The 18,814-nt window shown below is 44.6% G+C and overlaps 1 protein-coding gene across 5 annotated transcripts; it reads left to right on the plus strand.

Moving 5' to 3' along the window:
- Positions 1-1,101: 1,101 nt before the first annotated feature.
- On the plus strand, positions 1,102-18,325 carry LOC103365065 (ATP-dependent RNA helicase DDX3X-like). 5 transcript variants are annotated; one of them, XM_008292391.1, is made up of 19 exons: positions 1,102-1,460; positions 3,781-3,853; positions 4,396-4,443; positions 4,685-4,744; positions 6,379-6,564; positions 7,008-7,110; positions 7,902-8,018; positions 8,450-8,549; positions 8,640-8,775; positions 8,868-8,965; positions 10,313-10,411; positions 10,850-11,010; positions 11,097-11,241; positions 11,887-12,031; positions 14,432-14,613; positions 15,714-15,831; positions 15,926-16,079; positions 16,157-16,281; positions 17,127-18,325. In XM_008292391.1, the coding sequence occupies exons 1-19, from the start codon at positions 1,416-1,418 to the stop codon at positions 17,204-17,206; spliced, it is 2,175 nt and encodes a 724-aa protein (XP_008290613.1). In that variant the 5' UTR covers positions 1,102-1,415; the 3' UTR covers positions 17,207-18,325. The 5 variants fall into 5 exon arrangements, with proteins under 5 accessions (XP_008290613.1, XP_008290614.1, XP_008290615.1 ...); XM_008292392.1 differs by having other exon boundaries at positions 4,688-4,744; XM_008292393.1 differs by having other exon boundaries at positions 3,781-3,832.
- Positions 18,326-18,814: the final 489 nt, after the last annotated feature.

Here is an 18,814-nt window from a genome sequence, read left to right on the forward strand (position 1 = left end):
CAATACATGTCTGTTGTCATGCTGTAAAAGTCTCAGGATCAGAGTGTGACTTTTATAAAGATTTACAGCACGGCCAGCTCTCTGGTGAACACAAATCAAAACATAAAGCTGTTATTTTCTGACACAAGTTTAAAGATTGGGGTGAGGAGCCGCTCGTGTTATTTATGTTGTGAGTTCACCTGAGTGATTTACATATGAGGGAATAAAACCTTAAAATAATATTAAATACTACTTTATCTGACAGTAGTACATATTAGGGTTATTATAGTGTTATTCACAGAGAGCAACAGAATTTAGAACTGAAGCTGTAACCCTCCATGAGCAGCTTTGTGTTATTTTATGTGTATTATTTTATTTTATTATCTTATTTGCATTACTGTATTATAATGAAGACAAACTGACCTACAATGTGCTCTACTGGAATACATATGAATTAATCTATTTATTTTTAGCTGTTTAACAGAAAACAGTGACGGTATAACGGAGGTGTTGTGCCCCTGCAGAACAGAGATGCCTTATTATTATTTTCACGTGTATTATTTATGTTTTTTCTTTCTTTTTTTCCTTTACGAAACTATAACAAGGTAAATGGACAATCTACAACGTGCTCCACCGAAATAAATGTTTAAAAAAAATAATCTTTTCCCTTTTTTTAACCATATAACATGAATATCGCGAGAAACTACCATCAAACTCTCGCGATATCTGGATTAATAACATTTTGCATGCGTCCGTGAAGTTAGCGAGTGGCAACCAGATGCAGCCAGGAAGTAAATAAAATAAAACTAATATTAATTTAGAGTAACGAACCCTTTAGCATACCACAATGGGATGTAAATATGTATTGTCCGTGTGCTGGATAATATATTGACACGTTTTTACATGTTTTTAAGTTAAAAAAAACACAATATTGAGTCACATTTGCTTGCGATGCTATGATTTTACACAAATATTACACATAATAAAATTGATATTTGATTCTACACATTTAAACACTGATTCGAGCATCTTTTTTGTTTTTATTTAGAGTTAGTGAAGTATTAAATTTACATTTTGTTGTCGTGAGGAAGCTTTTATTTTGGCGTCCCCCGGTGTTGCGTCGTGTTCTCTTCGCGCTAACTTGACGGCTCCATAACGGCTTCATCTCTGCTTCAGCTGAAGAGCAAACCGACATCAGCTGAGTTTGCACGAAGTATCATCCTTGAAGCTAAAGTGCAGGAATTTAGCACCGCTGTAAATCCATTACTAGCGTTTCACAAAGTTTCGTGTGACTGCTTAGCCGATTGCAGCAACTGTCATCCGTCGTAACCACAGAAACGGGGAAGAGGCAGAAGGAAAAATAACATTACATCAAACCCGGCAAACAAAGAGGTCCTTTTTTCAACGGCAACATTTTTCCTCCATATTCTATAGTTATGAGTCATGTGGCCGTCGAAAATGCCCACGGTCTAGAGCAGCAGGTAAGCGGCGTCCGCTCCGTGTGTGTTGCAGCGTCAGTTGATGAAAAGTGAAATAACGGGAGGGATAAACGTTAGCTTGCCGGCTAGCCTAACACCGCTAGCCAGATGCTATCGTGCTAGCTAGCCGTGGGTGCGCTTCAATTTCACGCTGAAAGGCGGCAGCGGAGCGGAGGGCGGGCGGTGTCTGTGCCAGCAGCGCTGCGTGTGCTTTATTTTCAAGTTGTGTAAACATTCGCTGAAGCTGCAGCGTCCAGTGTGACAGCTGCCTTATCAGCGTTGATCATTAAAACGCAGGGCGGAATTAGATATGACGCCCAGGTAGGCACCGCCGGCTGCCCCGCGTGAGCATATGAAACGCACCCGTCAACTATTATGTTCACTGCGTTTGTCTTGCAGCTTGATACGGTAATAAAATGGAGGTGTGCGGGGATGGAGATAGCGGGGCTGACACGCAAACAATGCGGCGCTAGGCAGTTTAGCGCACCGGCTTTCACGTAATACGCAGTAACATATAGTTTTCATGCTGCGTCCCGCTTTAAAAAAAATGGTCATTTCTTCTGCGTCACCAGCAACGTAGTCTGGCGGTGTCTGACTGGTCAGACAGTTGGATGGCAACAGAAAAGTACTGCATGTCCCCGGTTGATATTTTGGAAAGGTCCATTTGGCAAAACGTCCACGAAGGAGTTGGATGCGCAGCACTGGCCCAGTTCGGACAGAATTACCCATCCTGCTGTGTTCGGTCGGGATGCAAGGAAAAGCTGCAGTAGGAAGTTTGGAGGCAGAAAACAAGTGGTGTTGCAGAAAAGCAGCCCCTCCTCTCCAGAGCAGCTTCTGGGATTGGATCTGAACATCTGAAGTAGTTTCCTAGACAGCAGCGAGACTGACGATGCTGGAAAAAACAACTGACATGTTCTGCTGTATTTATCTATATTTATCTATATATAAACGTGTGTGTTGCAGTAAGAGAAAAAATGTTTGCACCAGATGGCGAGTTGGGAGGAATGAGTGAAGGATGATTTTGCAGGGAAGTGCACAGGCAGAGAAAATACAAGTAATAATAATCATAAAAAAGAAGCTGTTTGGATCGTAGCTCATATGGTATCACATTTTTTGCCTTGGGTGGCTTTTGTGCAGAGCTTTGTGGGGTCAATTTAAATATTCAGAAATGATTTTTTGCAATTGCAAGACGCTGCTGACAGAGTTTTGTGTCGCCCTCTCTGTAGCCCAGACGTTTCCATGAGACTGGTTTCTCCTCCCTCGTTCATTCTGCTGTGCACATGTGGAGTCTGCATGTCAACAAACTCTGTGTCTTTTACGTCAAGTTGAGCTCGATGTGTCTGAACACAGTCAAATCAGAGTAAATGTGGATCCTCTGGTGGATCAGTCACAGGAAGCAGCAAAAATAGTTGTAGCGTGACGTGTTGGAGGTAAATTTCCTGACTTTGTGATGCGACTGAAACGGTGTTTTACGCAGCCGTACATACCAGCATGAAGCCTTTTGCCTGTCATCACACCAGCTGTGGCTGTGTGCAGTTCACTGACGTCATCATCGTGGGATTTCTGCACGTTGAGGCTCAAACCGTTTTCAAACTAACATGCAGTTCGGCTTCTGTCTGGTGCTTGTGAAGCAAAACTTTGGCATAAAGAATAAACATGTTTTTCGTTTGCTCTGTATAAAAAAAATAACAACAACAACAACCAACACTTGATCTTTGCTGGTACAGTTTGGTGACGCATTCAGGGAGCTGGTGCCCATCTGCTCTTTTGTACATTTTTGATTTGCTTGAACAAATGCAGCATGAAACCAAACATCCAGCTCCTGGGAAAGAACATAGTTGGTGGCTGATAGAGAGAAGACATGTTAAAGATTTGTCCAGTCAACAGTGACCTCCTTCCTATTAGCCAGTGAAAGCCCAGAAAATGGGGAATCAATAGGGGGAGTAACACAAGTATCGCAGTGTGTGTGTGTGTGTGTGTGTGTGTCAACCGAGGAGACGAATCGATTTAGGACGACGACAAATGTCTGACATGGGAAACGGCGGTGAAATGTCACGATTTATCAGAGCTACGGAGGAGTTACTCAGGTGCTTTTAATAATGCAGCGCTGTTGGAGTTTCCACCACAACTCATGGACGTTTGTAGCCTCACCTCGCCTCACCTGTTATTAAAATATAACTCAGTTTATAAGGTTAAGTTGCGAAATGTGGAGCCACTGGGTGGAGATGTCCGACTCCATGAAGCTCCATATTGTTGCTTGTTCTGCTAGAAATGACAGCTTTGAGTCTTCTCCTGACTCCGTGTTGTTTTTTTTCCCTTTTAGCTCGCTGTCCTAGACTTGAGCGCTGCAGACGGACAAGGTGGAGGAACGAACAGTAAGCAGCCAGCACGATTTTGTTAGACATTTTCCTTTTTTCTTGATAAAATAAACAATGTGGGGGGAATGTTTTACAGTTTAAATGCACAACTAACCCAAGAAATACGCTGTGATGACTCTGGAAATGTATGTTCTGTATGCATGTTGGGTCTGTGTGGGCGCTGCATGAATGATTTAAGTCTTTAAACTTTAATTCACTACATGTTGTCGCTTTACCATCACATGATGATTTTTTAATTTTGTTTATCCAGTTGTGATTCAAGGATGCAGCATTTTGTTTGTGTTTTTTTAAATGCAGTTGGTCGAGGAAACGTTTTTATTTTCTGGTTTTACGTCAGAATGCAGAAATGATGTGGTGAAGTTACACTTCAGTTTCCCAACAAGCGATTTCCTCTTGTGCTCTGTTCTGTTGCACTTTCATGAGCTTTCATCACCACAGTGCGTCACGGCGGCGGCGGCATCAGCTGTGAAATGGTGTCATTATTTAGATTCTGTATGATTCAGTGCACCATAGACGCTGTAACTGATACTGGATGTCGTCTATATCTCCTTGTATCGCAGGGCGATACATTCCTCCACATTTACGGAACAAAGACGCTTCCAAAAATGGTGAGTGGCGTCAAGTTTCATGCATCAGGTTTTAATTTTGAATCATACATTGTTTTATCCGAGTTTACAAGCTTTTGGTCCTCATCTTCTTCCTTTGGTTTGTTAGCATTTGGCTTTTTTATGTTCCTGTTAAACCAAACGGAAGCCACTTATAAAAACTTTGTTGAAGAGCAAAATCTCCACAAGGTGTCTTTCTCGTAACTGATCAAACCCACAACTGAAAAGTCGTGTTTCCTTCCAGCAGGAAATGCCTTTGCTGCGGGACGACAGGGCGGCTACACCATCGCGCCCGCGACCAACTGTGAGTTCATCTCTGACCTTCTGCTCATTTCATGTTTAGATTCTCTATTTGAGTTTTCACGTTAGAAGACCTCTGCCTTCATCCTGAGTCAGCTGGGATAGACTCCAGCCCCCCCCGCGACCCTGGTGAGGATGAAGGTGGAGAGATAATGGATGGATGTTAGACGACAGTTGTTGCTCTCGATTGGCTGAAATCGTACCGACTTCTAAACCAATTTATTGGTCACGAGGGGCAAAGAAAATCCAGTTCAAGTCATTTTAAGGCACCTCACACAGTAACGCGACAACATTACAATACAGAGAGAAATCCAACCCATCCAACGATTCCCTTCGTGCAAGATCCGTTTGGCGAACAGTAAAAATTCCCCTTTCACAGGAAGAAGCATTCAGCAGAACCAGGCTCAGAGAGCAGACATCTGCCTCGACCTCAGATAATACGACAATCAACACCTCAGAGAACAAGAGAAACCCGAATGGGCCACAGTGCGCTCCACTAGCTAGCCGTATCTGCCTGAATCAATTTAAATCGACACAAAAAAAAATAGTATTTGCAGCATATTGAATCATTTTAATCTTGTTATTTAAGATCAGACCTCCTGCTCATGTGTCAACAAGGAGAGATCACATGAAAGTAGATATCAAAGGTTTATTGCAGAAACAGGAGCATGCTCGCTCAAAGTGTTTTGGTGGAGCCCCAGACGAAGGCAGGGCATTATGACGGGAATCCCAGGAGTCCAGATGATGGAGGTGGTGCAGCAGAGTTAGCTGACGGCTAACAGAGACCAGCTGAGACACCTTGAACACCCTGGATGAGGTGGAGATGGAGGAGCATGGACTATAATGCACTTAAAGAACCGAGTCTTCAAGTTGATTGGCTTGAAAAACACGGACTGTTGGACGAGTGTAGGGACGCTGAGAGTAAAGGGATTTTTGTCTGTAATTGACGGAACGTGAGCAAACAGATCCTAGTCATCGAACACAGACAAGCTAGCTGCTGTTTTAGATGATCTGACATGTTGGTTGTTGAGCTGAGACACACAAACTGCTGCTGACTTGATGCCGTCGATTTGAACCAAACGCAGCGACACCGACGACTTCTCTGACATGATGTCTGTTCGGAGCAAACTCCAAGTAAACTTTCAGTCATTAAGTAGTTCAGTGTTGTCAAAGCGTTGGGATGTTCACAGGTAATCGGTCAACCCTAGAAGGCTGTTGACGTAGCGCTTGTGTTTTCATGAAAGTAACACCAGTGACTATCCGACCAATATTAGCATCTCCAGCCGGAGAAAACAACCCGTGATCGTTATTTAACAGGTGGCGCCACAGGGACGCCGGTTCTCTGAGGTCGCGCTTTACCGTCCTGAACAGTAAAGTCCGTCGGCGCTGCAGGAGCAAGTCGGAGGTAGAAGCCTCCAGACGCTACTTTCTGCAGCACTCGTGGTCGTACGCTTGTTTGTTGAACAGTAAAAAACTCCCTTCATGAACCTGGCAGTTAATCATCGTGTTAATTAATTAATTAATCCACAGCTGTGTTTTTTTTCTTTCTTTATACGTATTGTTTCATAACACGTTGAAAACGACTGACAACGCCGCTGTGGTTAACGGACCATGTTTGGTTTCCCTGTGACCTCACAGACGGCTGGGACGGGGGCCGCAACAACTTCGTCAACGGCTACCACGACAACCGCATGGCCGGCAACTCGTTCAACCGCGGCCCGCCTCGCATGGAGCGCGGGAGGGGCGGCGTCGGAGGAGGCGGTTACCGCGGCAACAGGGGCGGCGCCTTCAACCCCATCAACCCAGCACAGCCGATGAGCTTCGGTGGGTACCGGAACAAAGGTGGCGTTCAAGTCTGCAAGCTTGAGGGGGGGCAGTGCCAGAGCCAGACAGCCACAAATATTTAACTTTTTATTTTAAGCAGCAACATCAGGATGTTGGGATTGGTACAACTGGCAAAGAGAAACTGCCTCAGATCGTTAGAGTCAGGAGAGGAAACGGGACACGATGCAGCGTTCATGAATAAGCGGTGCAGGACAGAAGGGGGGGAGGATGGTGAAACACTTGTGATCCCACTTTTGCTGCCACAGAAGTTTTCTTTTATTTAATAACAGCCAGAGTGACCTGAAAAACATCAAAAGAAAAACGCTTCGGAGCAAACTTCTCTCCTGTTTCAGTTCAGAGAGGCGCTGAAGTCGTCGCCTCGCTGTTGACGCCGTACACGTGAAAGTGCATCTCTAACGTTTGTGCATCGGTTCTCCCGTCAGACGCAGGTGGCTGGAACACCGCCAAGGAGGCCTACAGCAGCTTTGGCAATAACCGAGGGAAGTCTGCCTTCTTCAACGACAGAGGCAACGCGAACAGAGGGAGGTGAGACGGACCGAGTAGCTTCAGAGTTGTTTCAACGAGCCACAGAACATCTCGTCACATGATGCATAATTAACAGCATGAAAAGTCCTGTACATGTAACTACAACTGCAGTAAAATAAAAATACCACGACAGCTGAGGATGAGATGAGAGAAACTTTATTGATCTCTCACCGGGGAAACGAACACGTTACAGCCGCCGGATACGACCGAGGCAAGACAGGAAACACAAACGCGCAGTCAGGCCAAACAAATGATTTACCTGCAGTGTGTGACAGCTCACCTCTCATTCTGATTTGATTCCATGTCAGGAATAATTATATAATTATACATAATTTATTTATTGCTGCTGTCTGAGGCTGCAGGTATTTAATCAGCTCAGAGGAAATATTCCCAACCAGCTGGAAGCAACAGGACCTCAGCTCCTGTTCACCTTTTATCAAATCCTGTATGATTAGATGATTTTATACTCGTTAGTCTGAGCTGTTGCAGACTCTTTCTTCATTGCAGACGAGTTTTATTTACATTTCAACAGATGTGTGAAGTGTTTAGGTGTTGAAATGTGAAACAGTTTTCCCCGAATTCCTTCAGAAAACTCGCCGTACTCTTGCTCGTGCATCCGTTAATGCGACTGGCAGTGTTGACAGTGAAACGTCACCAAGTCCAACCTTGTAAGATTGTGTTTTTTGTTTTTTTTTGTCTCACGGAAAAGTGAGCAGGGCGCTTATTCAGCAGATTAGCAGGAAGGAGTGCACTTCTGAAAGGGGGCTTTGTTTCCTGTGTGCTGCGTTCAGGTTCGAACACGGTGGATTCGGCGGCGGAGGAGGAGGAGGAAACAGCCGCTGGGTGGAGGAGTCCAGAGATGATGGAGACTGGTCCAAGCCGACGCCACGCAACGAACGCCTTGAACAGTGAGTGTGTGCTTTAACAGGCCAGAAACGATGCGTCCAGATCAGGAGAGTTGTGCCGCTTGTCAGGGAGAGATCAGGCAAAGTGTTCACAGGAGGTGTTTAGATTGATTGTTGTTGATATTGTTCAGGTTTCATTGGGTCTCGAGTAACGAGTTGGATTTAGGGAACGACAGCAGTAGTTCATGGATCATTTGAGCTGCAGGTGCCACCCAGCAGAAGTTTATCCTTGAAGACATGTAGACTATAGCAACATATAACAGGAATATAACAACCTGTAACTTACCAACAGTGATCAGTAAGTTGATCGGAAGATAATCAAAGTCGTTGTGAGTGAAAAACGGCAATAATTAAACCAAAGAAGTTGGTGTAATAACTCACAGAGGTGTGTTTTCTGAACGTTGCACTGACGCCCGCTGTTCACTCCTCTGCAGCGAGTTGTTCTCCGGCAGCAACACCGGCATTAACTTTGAGAAGTACGACGACATTCCTGTCGAGGCCACCGGGCAGAACTGTCCTCACCACATTGAGAGTGTAAGCTGCTCCTGTCAACAGGGAACCCAACAGCTTTGGAATACACACCGGCCGCACGCTTGTAAACGTTTCCGTTTTTTGATTTGACAGTTCCAAGATGTGGACATGGGCGAGATCGTCATGGGCAACATCGCTCTGAGCCGCTACACCAGACCAACCCCTGTCCAGAAATACGCCATTCCTATTGTCAAGTCCAAGAGGGACCTCATGGCCTGCGCACAGACGGGTAGCGCACAAACGCAGCACGACACTGAAGTTAGACTCTGGAGATGTTGCCATGAAATGAGGAAATGCACGAGGTCTGCTTTGTGTCTTTAGGTTCTGGGAAGACGGCGGCGTTCCTGCTGCCGATTCTCAGCCAGATCTACGCCGATGGACCAGGAGAAGCTCTGAACGCAGCCAAAGCCTCCGGACAGGTGAATGATAAATGTCCTCATAGAATGGATTTAAGCAAAATGAACAAATGATAAAGCATAACCAGCCAATGGTTGTAACTGTTGTGCTCTACTCAGGACCACTAACATACAAGACTGTGTCTAGTGTCCCCAGACAAACCAGCAGGTCCACTTAAAGTCAGTGAACGGGGACTGTGTGTCTCAGTTTGTCTCTGGACCGTTGAAGAAAAGCTTCTCATGTCTTAAATCAACACATTAAATAGGTTTATTATTTTAGTGCAAGTATAATGATGGTTTCAACGTCAACAAATGTCAACATCTGTGTTTCTGGATGAAGCTGCATCCAGCACATGAGCAGTTCCACTGATATCATGTGTTTGTGTCTTTTTCTCTGATGGATGCTTCGTCTACCAGCTTCAGCAGACTTTAGCGCTCGTGTTTGCTCGTGTTGAACGTTGAATGGAAGAGCTTTTTCTGGATAGTAACATAGGTTAGCGATGTGCAACTCACCCAGGACCAAGCAGCAGTTAGCACTCTTGAAATCAGGACAGTTTATATCGTGGTTGCTTCAGAAGATCTTGGCTCGAGTCACTGAGTCCTGAGAGGTGCTGACCTGTAGGACTGTTTGTTTATCTGCGATGAGATAAGTTTGCAAATGAGGCATGTGCGTGACCCACCAGCTGCAGGCTTCTCTCATCAAACCCCCCAAAAACCAACGCTTCTCTCAACCCCGCTGCCATGTTCTCGCTTGCATGATCAGTGGACAAACATTAGCAAACAGGACTTAGTTCAGGCTTCGTCTGTTGTAGCTGCGTCGTGTTCCACCAGAACATCTCTGTGGGCCTTTTTCTAATAGTCGCAAACCTGAGAAAAACTATGCGTATGAAGGCGTTACATGCTGCATGTCCAGCGATCGGTCACATTAGTGGGTTCTCTCTGACATTTGTGTTAATCTCAATGGGTCTTTCCTGGTTAAATAAAGGTTAAACAAACATTTGGAAACTTCCTTTTTTCGTGTAATACTCATAAAAAGATGCGTGGTGCTGGTTTAAATCATCACATAAATCAGTCACGTGGCTTCGTGGAGCAAACAGAATACCTGGTCAGCATCGTCAACCACATCTCCTGCTCCTCATTCTTTTTGCTGAGCACGTGTGTCTCTGAAATTAACTTAAAAAAACAACCCAAGAACTCCTAAATTCTGTTCAGTCAGACAGGCTACTCTTGTAGATCAGTCACGGAAGATGAGAAGTGACTTTTCTTTTTACATCAAGCAGTGAAACACGCTGCAGCGCGAATGTTTTAGTTCCAAACCAGCTGAGCTCCGCTGTGTAAATTTCTGACAAACACGAGCTGTTGTCGTTGCAGGAGAACGGGAAGTTCGGGCGTCGTAAGCAGTACCCCATCTCCCTGGTCCTGGCTCCGACCAGAGAGCTGGCCCTGCAGATATACGACGAAGCCAGGAAGGTATGTACAAGCACACGCACACTTCAGCCTGAAATACTGCAAAATGGAAGCGCGTTCACGGTCATGCAAGCCATTTATGTGTGAAGTGATGCTGACGAATTACTGAGAAAGTTCTCCAGGAAGGAGTCGGATGTGTACGGTGGTTGTGACAACACAGACGCAGAAATAGGACGGAACTAAATTCTAATGACGCAGAAGTTCTCATTGGGTGCAGTGAAATGTTGGGAGGCAACACCACCGAATGAACAAAACACATTTAAAGAATAAGTAGCCTCCTGTGCTCACAATAACGTATGAGATAACATTTCACATCCTTAAAATGTGGATACCGTGTTATTGTTGGGCACACAGACGACAAAGTCCGTACAGTACAAAATATGAATACAAAACCCGTCTAATAAAGATGCAGGTTTTAAACACTTGCTGCGTTCTTGCCAGTTTTCCTACCGCTCCAGAGTGCGTCCCTGCGTCGTGTACGGAGGAGCCGACATCGGCCAGCAGATCAGAGACCTGGAGAGAGGCTGCCATCTGCTGGTGGCCACACCTGGAAGACTGGTGGACATGATGGAGCGAGGCAAGATCGGACTGGACTACTGCAAGTAAGGCGACAGACCAGAACCAGGGCTGAATATATGCTTCCTAAAATATATACCACAACTCCTTTCTCTTCCTCTGTTCGCTGCAGCTACCTGGTCCTCGATGAGGCCGATCGTATGCTGGACATGGGCTTCGAGCCACAGATCCGACGCATCGTTGAGCAGGACACCATGCCACACAAAGGCATCCGACAAACCATGATGTTCAGCGCGACGTTTCCTAAAGAGATCCAGGTATCAGCTGGAGCTTTTTGTGAATCTGAAATTAAAAGACAAATCTATGCGGTTCTGGTTTCAACTGGTTTGAATCCTGTCTTGCTGAGTTTTTAGTAAAATGAATTATGGTGTTCCTCAGGGTTCCATTTTAGGTCCAACAGTTTTTTAATCTGTGCATGCTACGTCCTCAGGAGAATCATTTTCCGTAGTTACGCTGACGACACACAGCTGTACATCGCCGTGTCTCCCGGTGGCCAATTGATGCCCTTGCAAACTGTATTTTAGACATTGATTCATGTCTGGCAAAGAACTTTTTACAGCTCAACCAGGACAAAGCTGAGGTCCTGGTCATGGGAACTGAAGCTCAAAGAGACGAGCTCAGTTCACAACTTCAAGCTGTGGCTTTAAAACTGTGCACGCAAGTTAAAAATCTTGGACTTACGTTAAAGATATAACCAAGAGGGCTTTTTATCACTGAGAAACATTGTCAGATTGCGACCAGTCCTCTCTAAAACTAAAGCAGAGACACTGTTACATGCCTTTATCACGTGTAGGATTGGTTACTAGAATGCTCTCCTGTCTGGTCTCCCTAATAAGACGACAGTTAATGAGAAGTGCTGTTTACGTAAAGTCTGACTGATCAACACTTTGCTCCTCCTGCAGATCCTAGCGAGGGACTTCCTGGAGGAGTACATCTTCCTGGCCGTGGGCAGAGTGGGTTCCACCTCGGAGAACATCACTCAGAAAGTGGTGTGGGTGGAGGAGAGCGATAAGAGGTCTTTCCTGCTGGACCTGCTCAGCGCTACAGGTGAGACAGCCTCCCAGCAATGACGACCTTCACGTGTTCCAACACCGAGAGACACATGAAACACGTCTGCAAACACACATAGACTCACACACACCTGATGCCGTTTGAGTTTCCCTGTTCATCATCATATTATCATTCTCACATCTCAGCCAACACATGCTACATGTTTTCGCCCGATGTAATGTCCGTGAACGTCCTCTGTCTTTGGAAGAGTTCAGAAGTCAGTAGTCATTCATACTGTTAGCCGTTGACACTCACCAAATGGTTTGGTTTCAAGTGCATTTCGCCTCTGTTAACCCTCTGAACCTCAACCTGCCGGCAGGATTCAAACTTTCACGCTGCCTTTAAAAAAAAACTGTAAAAACAGACAGAATTGCTGTTTTTTTTGTTTTTTTTTTTAACTTTACAAACTGACTTAAACTAACCACGTGTGACGTTCCATTTTGTTAGAAAAATTTAACAAATCTAAGCTTAAAATCGTGATATTTATTCAATAAAACTGTGAAAAACAAGCCAGATTCGGTTAAAATAAAAATAAAACACTAACAATAATAATAATTCTGCGCTCCTCTGTGAAACCAAAAAGCCGTTTGTGGCTCAGATGTGACCAACAATAGCGAGAGGAAAATTTTTTCAGGTTGAACTGCAGGCAGTGTTTCCTCAGAAATCCAACCAATGGGATCAATGAATAAACGCATCACTGCTCAGAACCAGTGAACAGAGAGGCCAGTTGTTGGAGAAACATCCAGCACGGTGGAACATCTTTCTGGAAATTATGTGCAAAGTTGAGAGAAAACGTTTGTAGAGGCTGGAGATAGTGAAATATCTGTAGTATGTACAGCCGCTTTTTTCACGATTGGAGACAAACGTGTCCACAAAAAAAAAAGCCCAAAAATGACAAAATCAGAAAAATGAGACCCAAAACAAGAGAAACGGGAAACGAAATAAGACACAAAACCTACTGGAGTGATAAAATCGATGCAGCGTGGCTCAGAACCAGTGACCAGAGGAGCCCTTTTTAGAGCTGATGTGCAAAGTCGTGTGAAAACCCCCCGAGTTTGTAAATGTCTATCATGCAGCTAGTATGTTTTCCAGTGTAGGTAACACCGTGGCCACTGGGTTTCCCAATTTTTGTAAATAAACTTTTCACTTTATTGTGATTTATAACATAACGGTGTCGTACTGCACAGAAGAGTTTTTCTATACGTCTGGCCAAGATTGTGCCGTTTCCATAGAGGCTGCAGGACTTTATGAGCCAGCAGTGAGTGAAAATGTGACGGGGAGCAAAAACAGCACAAGAACTGTAAAAACGGCTACGCGCTGCTTGGGGTTCAGAGGGTTAAATGAGGAATATTAGACGTACGAACTTGGTTTTCGACTGGTTACTGAGTGCAGTTTACATGTCGGTGGTTTGGTGTGGTTTTATCCCAAGTCATCCCCAGCGAGGTACAGGACAATACTGGAGACAACATAGAGAAACCTGGTAAGAGCCTCAATCAAGAACCTTTTATCTGTCATTTCATATTTTCAGTAGCTGTGCTTGACTTTACAATTCCTCTCTGTGGATGGAGAATCCCTTCATCGTTCAGCTGATTTAGGTTCTGTGTATCATTTCACCGGTCAGTTCTGCTCAGCTTAAACTGCCTGTTGTTGTTGTTTGTTTTTTTTAATTATTGTTATTTTATTTTTTTTTATAGCTCATGAGTTTATTGTGGCATCTTTATGTACAGTTCTGTTGCTGTGGTGTCGTCATGTCAGACATGTAGCCTTGATGGAGAGAGTCTGGTCATGTTGCACCGGTGCTATTGAAATACGGGCCGATTAGTGACGTTGATGGACCACCAAGGAGGAAAACAGTGACCAAAGTCTTTCCATCAGTGGCTCCAGTAGTGCCTGCATGAAACCAAAGTGCTGCTGATGCTGTTAGTTCCGTTTATTTGCTGATTACTGGTCGTTTTAATCCACACTGCACCTCCTGCTGCCTGCTGTTACATTCATAGACGGACATGTGATGTGTTTAGTTTAAACGAACCTGCATGCGTCACATCATGGACTGCACCACCTTTAGATGTAGACACGCAACCTGCAGAGAGGGCTGTGATTATACACCCGATGTGATTTTAAACACACCACAGGATGTGCAGTACACGAGGGAAGCAGCTTAATTTTGCCATTTTGTCGGCAGAATTCATCTGGTTTCATAGATAATTGATCTCGTAGGTTCAGAGCAGCAGAGCTACAGCTCAGCTTCCTGTGTTAATCCTTGACTTTCAGCTCCTCAGCTCATTTGTCTTGACCCAGAGTTTAGTCCACAAACAGTTTGTAATATTCAGGCCAGACACAACGCAGCCCTCCTCCTCCGAGCGTTAACCTCAGGTGTCATCTGTCTCGGTTGACCAGGAAAGGACTCGCTGACTCTGGTGTTTGTGGAGACCAAGAAAGGCGCTGATGCCTTGGAGGACTTCCTGTATCGGGAGGGCTACGCCTGCACCAGTATCCACGGCGACCGTTCCCAGCGGGACCGAGAGGAGGCCCTGAACCAGTTCCGATCAGGAAAATGCCCCATTCTGGTGGCTACGGCGGTCAGTACACATGAAGTTCTGGTAGCTGCACTGATCACATTTTTTCACCAGAGAGGGAAAACCTGACACATTATTTTACATCCCCAACAGAAAGATAAGAATCCTGCTCTTGGTTATCAGTTTTAGGCCAAATCAAGAGTCTCATTGCCTTTTAAGTGTTGGGTTGACCCGTTGTCAGCCATGCAATTTACCGAGGTCGATATTCCACTTTATTCCGACTATCGTTATTGTTTTGTTTTTTCTTTACTGATTCTCAGTATAATACATGGAACATGCTATTTAGGTTTTGACGCGTCACCAGTAAAGTCCAGTCAACAGTGGAAGCTAACGCGGGACCGATTAGCGCAGTAGCTCCAGTGAGCAGCGCTGTTTATTAAAGGTTAGCTAGCAGATGTTTAAGTTGTTAAAAACACCACAATCTTACACAAACACGCTCAGTTTCCTCGTTAAACTGAAGATGCCTGGCTGAATCCCTTGTCAGTGCAACTGGAGCTTCTTTTGCTAACGGTGCTAGGCTAAAGCTACCACTGAAAGGCTTGCTGTCAGGCCTGTGGCTAACGCTAACTGAGGTACTTATAACATCTTTCTGAATTAAATTAACTTTGATAATCTGTCCTGACAGACACATTTCTCTGGAGCAGGGACACAGCTTCCAAAAACCACAAATCGGGAAATTAGCTACTTTCACAGTGGCTAAGTGGCTAAGCTAACAGCTAAACAGCTTGGCTGTGCTTGTGGCCAAATTAGGATGCAGCCACTGATTATTGTCCAACAAATAATGCTTTAAGATGTGCATTAAAAGTGATAGAACAGCGAAAGATGAAGAAAACAGACAAACTGTTATCAGAAAAGAGCATCCTAGCGTCATGTGATGCTCTGACATCATCACTTCTGTTGCTGTTGTACATATTCAGTTATAATAATCCTTTTTAATGAAGTAAGCGAGTCATGAATGACAGATTCCTTGCTGTCATGCTGTTTCAGTTCTCAGTCTCTTTTGTTCCTAATAATCTGTATTCGCCCTGAAAAAATCCTTATCAATCAATCAATCCCTGTTTTTGAGGTTTTTCAATGTTTCTGCTTTTGTCTTGTGCCCTCAGGTAGCAGCTCGGGGTCTGGACATCTCCAACGTGAAGCACGTTATCAACTTTGACCTGCCGAGCGACATCGAGGAGTACGTGCACCGTATTGGACGTACAGGACGAGTAGGAAACCTGGGTAAGGATGTCACTACTGTGTAGGTTCCTGTTGGACTTCTGCTTTGACAAAATACATCGTGTGTTGCTGAACGCGTCCCGTGTGTTTCCTGTAGGGCTGGCCACATCGTTCTTCAATGACAAAAACGGGAACATCACTAAAGACCTGCTGGACATCCTAGTAGAGGCCAAACAGGAGGTTCCCTCATGGCTTGAGAGCCTGGCCTACGAGCACCAGCATAAGAGCAGCAACAGGGGGCGCTCTAAGAGGTGCACATGAGCTCCTTTCAGCTGTGGATCTAAACGGCTTCATGCAGGGGAGTTCATTTTGTGTTTTGTATTTTCAGGTTCTCTGGTGGTTTTGGAGCTCGTGATTATCGTCAGACGGCCGCCGGAGGCAACGCCGGAGGGTTTGGAGGACGTGGAGGACGCAACCAGGCAGGACACGGAGGAACCCGTGGATTCGGAGGAGGTGAGGATCCCATCTTAGGATAGACAGTGGATATAAGGTCTGCTTTTGCAAAAATGTAGTATCAGCAAAACTTAGTGATGCACGATATTAACATTTCAGGCCGATACCGATATCCGATTTCAAGGTTTCTGATATCGGCGATAACCGATGTCACCGATGTCGATATTCAATTTTTGTTCACACCGAGGCTTTTCCTAAACTCCGAAGAGGCGAAACATGTGTTCCAGAAGAGCAATAACTATTATCCCTCACTGGGGTATTACCAGTGCCGTTTGTGGTTACAAAACTAGTGTTTAACGCCCCGACCTCCAAGCAGTTTGGAGCCGTTTTATTTGTTCCCGGCACATTCAGTTCGCAGTTGTTGGATTGTTTGTTTATAATCCTGGAATGCACCAACACTGGAGAGACAGAGCTGACTCCAAACACGACTAGATCTCTTCCTCTGGGTAGTTTTTTCATTTGTTTCTGTACTAATTAGCTGTCTGCTCTGTGTGAACACTGCCTGCAGTTCAGTTAAGTTGTCCCTGAGCTCACTTTAAGAAATGTTTTAAATGACACATGCAGAATCATTTGAAATAGGTGAAGTCTTACATTTAGGCTTAGATTTGGTGGAGTTTTCGGACCGAACGGCACGTGACAGATGAGTAGCTCCAGGTTGGAAGTGCTTCGATGAATGGTGTCATTTTGGAGACTTTTTGGAGGATAAACCGCCTGAACTTGAGAAATCAAAGACGGTGAACTGGGAAACACCAAGTCGCAGACGAACTGGCTCGTTAGTTTTTGCCACCTTTTGCTTGTTAACGCTGAGTTTTCTCGTCTTTTTTTTTTTTTTTTCTTCCTCTCAGGTGGTTTTGGCAACTTCTACACCAGCGACGGCTACGGAGGCAACTACTCACACTCTCAAGTTGACTGGTGGGGCAACTAGGTTTCTTCATCCTCCCTTCACTCATCCCTCTTTCCTCCTCTCACTCCTCCATCCTTCTCCACTCTGCTGTCTCCATCCCGTCTGTCTCGTCATTAACCCCGACAGCCCACATGCATGTTATTAAAATATTTATACTCATTTATATAGCGCTCCCTCCATCCTCTGTCACTCTTTCAGTTCCTCCCTGGATTTCTTTTTTTCTTCTTCTTGTGCTTTCCATCTCCACCTTTGTCGTTACAAAGGGTTCTTTTTTTTTTGACTTTTCTTCATTTCCAACCTCTCCTTTTGAAATAGGCCACATAATACAGAGATTCCTGCATTTTAGTTGGTTACTTTTCAACACTGGACACAGATTTGCTTGTTACCTTCCAGCTTGCAACCACCTTTGGTTTCCATGAGGAGACTTCAAACCATTTCCCCCGTGTGGCGTGTCGGAAGAAAAATAACCAATTAAAGTTGTAGGTTTTCTTAAACCCCCTAAGATAGGATGTGTGGACTTCTCCGAAACAGCCGTGGAAAGGGGAAAATCCCGATGTTGTTTTTTTTCTCTCTTTAGATTTTGAGTTTTGGCTTCATCGTGTTTTTTGTCTGCATTCACCCAAAGCCAGTCAGGCTCCCTGTGTAGCTTCACATCATCTTTGTATTTAACGCATGGCCATGTTGTAAATCACCGGCCGAAACCTTTTCTAAAATATAGAGATAGGCAAGACGTCAGAGCAAAGTATGTCTGCGTATAATTTCAGAAATAGGAACTGGCTGAGGTCTCCTTCACCTATAGGACAGACACATTAAAGGGGCCACAGAGACAGAAAAAGGTTTTTGTTTTGTTTTTTTTTCTTCACCTTTTTAAACCATTAAAATATCGACTCACCGAGGTCTGAAAACGAAGAGACGAGAGGCTGGACAAACTGAGAAACCCAGCCAGCAGACAGTCCTAGGACTCGTGGTTGTTAATTACAAACACCGTTTCATTGTTTTAAGCAAAACGTTATGGAGAATCATTTGTTTCTGTACTGTGCCTTTAAGAATTTGAACTTTGTCTCTTTTTTTCTGTTGTTTTTATTGCCATAACACGTGACTGGCTGCAAATATAGGCCAACGGTGACGAAAAAAAAAAAACTGTGTATTTAATGTCATGTATGGGTTTAAACATGTTTTTCTTCATTTCCATTTGGAAGGAAACAAACTAGGCTTGAACTAAATCAAACCTTGGCAAAAAAAACTAAAAAACTAAAACTGTGATGAGGAAAGTCAAAGCGATTCCTTATCTGTCTATTGGAGTTAAAATTCATCAGAAGGACTCTGACGACCTGATTCCCAAAAGCACAGAACCACTGTGAGCTTAGATTATTTTTATATACCCTCATCCAGCGACTAAAATGGATCAAAAATGACATTACAGTTATCGATAAGGAGCAGAGATAAGCGCAGTGGTTCTACGCTTTGGGGAAACCGAGTCCTCCTCACTGACCGGTGTGTCACATCGACAGCTCTGCGTTGAGCTCGCGGTTGGGTTTCTCCGCGCCATCTTGTCACTAATTGTTGGGTCGCCTGGTGCCGCTGACGGAGCAGCAGCCGTCGCTACGTCCTCTCCCACCGTTCAGATCC

This window comes from Stegastes partitus, unplaced genomic scaffold, assembly GCF_000690725.1.
Source record: "Stegastes partitus isolate 25-593 unplaced genomic scaffold, Stegastes_partitus-1.0.2 Scaffold807, whole genome shotgun sequence".
NCBI classification, from domain to species: Eukaryota; Metazoa; Chordata; class Actinopteri; family Pomacentridae; genus Stegastes; species Stegastes partitus.

Bases quoted from the DNA above. Each gene is read 5' to 3' on its own strand.
- LOC103365065 (XM_008292391.1), top strand. From the start codon at position 1,416: ATGAGTCATGTGGCCGTCGAAAATGCCCACGGTCTAGAGCAGCAG. The intron at 3,854-4,395 runs GTTAGACATTTT...CTTGTATCGCAG, and splicing joins TAAGCAGCCAGCACGATTTT to GGCGATACATTCCTCCACAT. The intron at 12,032-14,431 runs GTGAGACAGCCT...TCGGTTGACCAG, and splicing joins GGACCTGCTCAGCGCTACAG to GAAAGGACTCGCTGACTCTG.